Source organism: Sinocyclocheilus grahami, unplaced genomic scaffold, assembly GCF_001515645.1.
Source record: "Sinocyclocheilus grahami isolate Dianchi unplaced genomic scaffold, SAMN03320097.WGS_v1.1 scaffold233.1, whole genome shotgun sequence".
Classification (NCBI taxonomy): domain Eukaryota; kingdom Metazoa; phylum Chordata; class Actinopteri; order Cypriniformes; family Cyprinidae; genus Sinocyclocheilus; species Sinocyclocheilus grahami.
Genome location: NW_015505412.1, coordinates 3,178,863 through 3,186,268, shown reverse-complemented (window position 1 = coordinate 3,186,268; position 7,406 = coordinate 3,178,863). Strand labels below are relative to the sequence as shown.

General features: G+C 38.2%; 1 protein-coding gene across 1 annotated transcript in view; it reads right to left on the bottom strand.

Moving 5' to 3' along the window:
* LOC107597576 (roundabout homolog 2-like) overlaps positions 1–7,406 on the bottom strand; it is a 63,432-nt gene that overhangs the window by 23,851 nt on the left and 32,175 nt on the right. The window contains exons 4-6 of the mRNA XM_016288708.1: positions 5,462–5,582; positions 5,236–5,374; positions 3,180–3,307 (exon numbers count right to left, since the gene is read on the bottom strand). Coding sequence (XP_016144194.1) covers positions 3,180–3,307; positions 5,236–5,374; positions 5,462–5,582 — 388 coding nt within the window. The remainder of the gene's footprint in view (positions 1–3,179; positions 3,308–5,235; positions 5,375–5,461; positions 5,583–7,406) is intronic.

The window sequence follows — 7,406 nt, the reverse complement described above, 5'->3', positions numbered from 1 at the left end:
CGTCACAGGAGGTCAGGTCCCGCTTACCTCCCAGGACAATGGGTCTGGCTCTCCACAAGAGACCTTCGCCTTCGGCTTCCGTGCAAGAAGTTGAGTCCCAGGTACGTGGGTTCATTCAAAATCATTAGACAGATCACACCTGTATCTTACTAAGCAGCTCCCAGTTTGCGAAGTCTTGTATTGCCCCGGCTACATTTCTGAGTGTTTATCCCCTATCTTGTCATCTGTTGTGTATTACCTCGGACTGTTCTTACTAGTGTGATTCTCTGCCGCCTGCCCCGACCCTCGCTCTGCCACTGTTTATTCTCTTGGATTACCCCTGCTGTACGTGACGCTGTTGACTGAATACTGCCTGTTTTACTCTGCCTGTTATTCTAATAAAAGCTGCTAATGGATCCGCACGCCTCTGACTCAGCGTAACACTAACATAGGTGCCACAAATTAATGTGGTAAAGCCTGCACTAATTAATAAGTCAAATTCAAAGGTTTCTATTTTTACCTCTAATTTTCATAATCTGAGAGAGGTACAGTAGATGACAGCAACTGACTTTAGTCTCAAAATCCTTGTAGCTGGTAGAGCGTAAAGCGAGGTCATGGGTTCGATCTTTAGGTAATGCTAGCACTGATCAAATGTTCCGCTTAAATGCATTGTTTTGTAAGCAGTTGTTTTGGATAAAAATGTCTGCCAAATAATAGCATTATTATTGAAAATCTAGTAGTCACTCCTTTTAAACCATTTAAAAAATGTATGAATGCTCATGTTTCAATGTTATTAATGTTAATCAGCTGCATTAAATGTCTTATTTCACGAGCTCTGAAATCCATATTAATCTAATGGCAGTAAAGAGTAATGACTTCAAATGTCTTTTTGAAGCATTCACACACACTTTTATTATACCCACAATGCAAAGCAGCAGACATAAAACTGTCTACCTCTGCCACCTTCTGAGATGCGGCAGCATGCAGTCAAGGGGAAGGAAAGGTTGGTAAGGATGAAATGATGAAGGGCAACAAAACATCAAAGCAAATGAGACAGAAAATTCACAAATGAAACATCAAGAAAATGGCCCTGAGTCAGAAAATGGAGAAAGAGAGAGAGAGAGAAAGAGGCAGAAAAAGGAGGCAGTAGGAAGGAGATGGAGGCAGAGCTGCTTGGTCTCATTTTAATTCAGACTGACAAAATAACTGGAGGATGAATTGATTGAATCAGGTCTGCTACAGCTGCTTCCCCCGGCTTGTGCCAGTTAGATTCCCATCCAGTTCTCTCTCTCACTCACTCTTTCTCTCTCTCATTTCTACACACATGCAAACACACACTTTGCCACGTTCTATTAACACTGCCTCTGCACTCCGGCGGTTTTCTAAAGCACACCGTCTCTCTATAACAGCTGTCAAATACAGTAATCCACACGCTTTAACATAAGCTCCACATAGTTGCTCTGTTCCAAAACATAGTAAGCTGCCTAAGTAGAAAATTCTACAATAATTCAGTCACCATCATATCATTCCAAACCTGTATGAGTTTCTATTTTCAGTGGAACACAAAAGGAGATATTTTGAAGGATGGTTTTCAACCTTTTTTGTTCATACAATGAAACTCAATGGGGTCCAAAACAACATTTGGTCCCCACTGACATTATGTATTTATTTTATGTATGTCCTTATTTATTTAGTATTTATTTTTATGTTCCACATAATAAAAGAAAGAAACAGTTTTGGAACAACATGAGGGTGAGTAAATAATGACAGAAGTTTCACATATGCTCAGAGAAAAACGAAATCCAAGATGGTGGATGAGGTGTATAAAACTTTTTATCTTAAAATGTACAGTACTGTGCAAAAGTCCTAGGCCATTACTATTTTCACCTACAAAAAACAAAAATGTTCTATCTTTTGCTGTGGTGTGTCAGTAGGAAATATGAGTTAACATTTGCAAACATTCTTTTCGTCATTAATTGTAATAATCCAGTGAGATTTTTGTATGCACGAGGAGTCTGACAACAGCCAGTGCTCCACTCAGAGATCTGATCTCACCATCATCCAGTCTGTCTGGAATTACATGAAGAAACAGACAGACTAAATCCAGAAGAACTGTGGCAACCTCTCCGAGACACTTGAAGAAACCTCCCTACAAAGCTACAGTACTGTGAAAAGTTTTAGGCAGTTGTGTAAAAATGCTGTAAAGTGAGGATGTTTTCAAAAAATAATGTCATAAATAGATTTTATTTATCAATTAAATTATTTTAACTAAATCAAATTAATATTTGGTGTGACCACCCTTTTACACATGTAATTCTAGACGGACTGGATGGTGGTGAGATCATATCTTTGTGTGCAGCACTGGCTGTTGTCAGACTCCTTGTGCATACAAAAATCTCACTGGATTATTATAATAAATGGCAAAAGAAATGTTTGTAAATGTAAACTGATATTTCCTACTGACACACTACAAAAGATAGAAATAACTGGCTTAAAGTCTTTATTTTTGTTGGTGAAAAAAAATACTAATGGCCTAAGACTTTTGCACGGTACTGTAAATTTAATTAAACAATGAAAAGTATCAGTAGTTCAAAAGAAAAATAGTTCAGTCTAAAAAAAATTTGAACCCAATGTTTTTGTATTTCATGCTTAGTTCAGTATTACGTTAGCTTATGTTATCTTATCAACATGCGAACATGATCTTTAATGAAACCAATTGTGAGTCGAGTCTCTTGCTATTTGTGTTGCTGCCTATGCAAAAGATTCTAAATCAGTCACTTCCATGGCAGTCAGGATGCCAACTTAAAGCAAAATTATACTTCGGTTTTATGTGTGCAGTGAGCATTGCGTAAATGTCATAATTAGCATATGTGTTCATCCGAATGCATATGCTAAGTGTTTGCATCAAAACGGAGTATACTTTGGGCTTTAGAAGTCAGCTGGCTATCTAGGCAATGAGGCAGCGCACTAGAACAGAGCTACCATTTGAGCAACAACAGAGGAGCTGATAAATCCTTCCAGGTGACTTCACACAGATCAGACTGATTGTGCCTGACAGGTTCAAATGGCTGCGGTGAGGTCTGTTTAATGGAGATGAGTGGCAACATATGCATCAGCTTGCTTCTTTGTGATGCATATTTCAGGTGCGCTGTGATGTGTGTCGACACACATGTAAAAGGATGCATGCCTGTGCGTCTTACCGTGGACCTGCAGCACAGCGGATGCTTCGGTTTTGCCCACGCTGTTTTCTGTGACACACGTGTAAGTGCCCTCGTCCTCTGCTCTGACCCTTATCAGACGCAGGGTGTTGTCACCACGGATCTCAAATCTACTCGGCCGAGAAGGTGAAAAGAGACAGTGGTTGTCCGTGAGGAGAGCAGATTGAACAGTCATCGCACATTCCTCCTACAGCCTGTCTACATCCCTCCGCTCTCTAAGAGGACATTTCTGTGAGACTCCATCAAATATGCCACTGTACTGCACTGTATTGTGCCCCAAACTCTAGGAAACACTAGTTATATTTTATTCTTGGGACTTTTGCCACTTTTTATTTGACAGTAGAAAGGAGACAGCAAACTATTTGGGGAGAGAATGGAAATGGGATCAAGATTCAAGTCAGTTCACTTGGCGGTCATCTTTCTAGTCAAACAGCTACAGCAATCCATTTGAATGGGAAAAGACTGAAACCTCTAAAATTGTTGGCCAAGAGAGCTTTCTTTTAAATAGCATATTGTATGCCTTACTGCCAATAAAATCTAACAACCTTTTGCTTCATTAGTTCAAATCACTCTACAATGTGATTTCCGTTTCCATTGCTATATTGAGAATTGCAGTTAATTTAGCAGAGAATAAACTAGCCACGTGACTGCTACGATTGTCATTAAGCTGTCATGATGACTAGTTAACTAGTCTGAAAAGATGAGTCACTCGCAGCTGCTGCCAACAATTTAGTGCCAAAAAATGTTTATGTAATTTTTTGTTTTTAAATATGTTTAAATATAATTTAAATGACACATTTAAAGCATTATCATATCGCAAATACGTAAATTATCGCATATTACATTTTTCATCAGTATTGTGCAGCCCTACTTTATATGTGAATAAAAGCCTAAATTAAATCTGTTTATCTTATAAACAATGATCAGCATACATACACACAGTAGAGCTTATCAAATACGTTAAATGGAAGCACATATCTTCATGAATTTCTTGAATTGTCTAAGTTTTGGTGTAACAGACTTTCAGTGGAGGGACAGAAATCTCTCAGGTTTTGTTGTATAATGCTGTATTATGCAATAAATATTATTCCTCAGTTTGAGGTTTATTGGTTTTATGAGATTTCTGCTTCTCTAACTCAACTATAACGGAAATAGGAATGTTCTAATCTGAGACTACATAAAAGTAATTAAACTGGCATTTGAGCTCCATAAAGGTATAACAGTCACAGGCCTGTTATAGGACTTGTTATCTTCCTCACCACTGGGGGCAGTGGAGGGCAACATGTTTTTTTGTATAAGTCAAGTCATATGGTAGAAGGAGAGGACGTGGCATGCAAAAGCTAAAGCATGGCCTTGCCATATGCTTCTTGAGTCTTTGTTGGGAAACCTGTGTTTTAATGCTCAACTGAAAGTAAGTGATGTTATTATGGAGTATGAAATGTGTCTAACTTATTTTCTCTTTTGGTTTTGGAAGTGTTTGAATTATAATATTTGGACTATTTGTTTATTATGGCTTCTTTGATTTTTGTAGAAGGGCTTTTTGTGTGTTACCTGGAGGATTATGGTCTCTGACCATACATAGTCTTCAATTCATCAGGCAAATATCACCTTTGTACAGCTGTTCCATGATCTTTGAGGCTTGAGTACAAAATGAAAAGGGATTAAGATATCAAATTGGCTGGAGGATACTCTGGACATTGTGGGAACTTGGAATTCAGATAAGACTTTATTCACTCCATTGCAGCTAATTCATGGACATTCATGATCTGTCTTCAATTCTATTTACATTTTGGTTCTCTTTGTGTGTTTTGATTTAATGAGAATAATGTTGCTATGCTTGATTTTTTACTAAATATAAATGATATTTTGCATTCAATGAGAGGTTCTGATTTGTTTTACGTTTTGTTAAACGGATTGTTATTGCAGTAGGTTACCTTTTTGCAAATAAGTTGTATGACTAGTTTTGGGTTTAGTTAAATCAGAAACGGTTATAAAAGTGCTGTAACAGCATCACAAATGTTTGTAAACGGAGTCTTGCCTCCCCCGCGGTAGTTCTCCTTCGTCTCTGCTCCAGCGGACAGTCGGAGCCGGGTCTCCATGAACCTCACATAAGAAGTCAACAGTCTCCTCAGCCAAAACGATCTGATTCACAGGTCTGCGGATGAACACTGGCCTCTCTGCTCACACAGTCACACACATATCACACACTGATTATTTTCACTCCTTTGTGAAACCAAAAAAATGAGCCAGGAAATTGGACTTACCAAACACAACGAGTTCGGCTGGATCACTGTCTCTCTCGCCCACCATATTGGTGCCTACGCATACGTACATGCCTGCGTCACTTTTCCAGGTGTGAGAAATCATCAGCTTACCACCACGCATCTGAAGAAAAAAAAAAAATCGCACATCACTTTATTATAGTACAACTTGATTTGATTCTTTAAAAAGATTTTTCAGTATTCAGTATCTTCTTCAGATTAAGGTACACTCATAAATGTATTCCTCTTTAAAAAATAAAAGTTTCCCAGCTAACAGACATGTTCTAAGAATGTTTTGCTAACTTTCATTAAGTTATGAAAATTTAATTTCTGAATGTTCTGAACATTCAAAATGTCCATTTAAAACAAATGTTTTGAAAACATTTTTTCTTGGTTATTCAAATGTTAAGGGAACATACAAACATTATGTGAATGTAATTTTTGAATGTCTTCTGAACATTCTGAAACGAGAAGCAACATTTTAAAAATTCAGATGAAATTAAACGTTCCATGAATTGTTTTTGTGCTAACGTTTTGAGAATATTTTTAAAGACCCAATAACTCTGAATGATTGTTCTATTAACATTACTGGAAGAATGTTTGTTCATAACTTTGAGAGAACCTTGCCAGAACATTAGATAACATTCTGAGAATGTTCCTTGTTAGCTGGGTTAACACAAAGAAATTAATAATATTTTTGAAAAAAATATGTACGTTTGAAAAATATACATAGACATACATGACACGAAGACTATACTTGTATCAGAAGCCTAATAAAAGCGGTTTTATTTTAAATGGTCCAGGCTGACTCCATATTGAGGTCACATGACCAAACTTTTATTTTTCAGAAACCAGTGTAATTTTAGTTATTTTGTTATTTATCAGAGCATGTGAGCAGAGCGGAGCGTGAGCGGAGTGGTAATATTTCCATTAAGCAGCACAACTGTTTTCAACATTGATAATAATAAGATTGTTTCTTGAGTACCAAGTCAGCATATCAAGGCTTGTTCACACTGGGACGAATAATGCGCGCGATTATCGCCAACGTTTAACGCCTCGTGACTAAACAAAGGGTGCCAATGTGAGTGGGCACACTGATGCGCAAAACACGAGGCATAAAAGCATAATTTTTTTTAAAACCGCCTAGGGCTTGTTTTTTTGGTTTGACACGCTGCGTTAAAAACTGGCCGACCGATGAGATTGCCGCTTTTGTTCACGTGCCTGGAGCTGCTTGAAGTTACAGTAAAACACGACTTGGTGGTGCTCAAGCACACAACGGTCTTGCCAAGCACACATTGATACCTAATGACGAAGAGGAAGTAAGTAGACCAGGAAGATGCATTGAGGCAAGATGAATGTAGAGCTACTGGTCTCATTGGTGTCTAAATCAGAGCATGTGAGCAGAGCGGAGCGTGAGCGGAGTGGTAATATTTCCTTAAGAGCGCAGAGCGCCTTTCTGAAGATTCCGCTCCGCTCGCTCGCTCAACCCAGAATGCCCTTTAGTGATTTGCTTGTTAGAGATCGAGAATCTGTAGAGATCGAGAATAGTAGATCAGTTATGGAGTTCAGATATTGTTTCAACGAAGTTGCAAGCCTTATACATTAAATGTAAAGTAAAAAAATCGAAGTTAAGAATGAGCAGGGAGAAGAAACTGAGAGGGAGTGCGGGGAGAGTTAGTAAAGATTCATATTGGAATCTGAAGCGGCACATTGCCAGAAAGCACGAGGATGTGCTACGCAAATATGGTGCCGCAAAAGGTGAGCATACATACCATAATAAATGAATAAACAGGTAGGCTAAGGTTATATTCGGTTGTACGGAGCCCCGATCATGACATGCAGACAATCACGGCCAACGAATTTAGAATAGGCTAGTTCTCTTTTATGCTAAGACTACATTATGGCCACGAATTAAGAATTAATTTTTTCGTTTAGTCTCAATTATGGC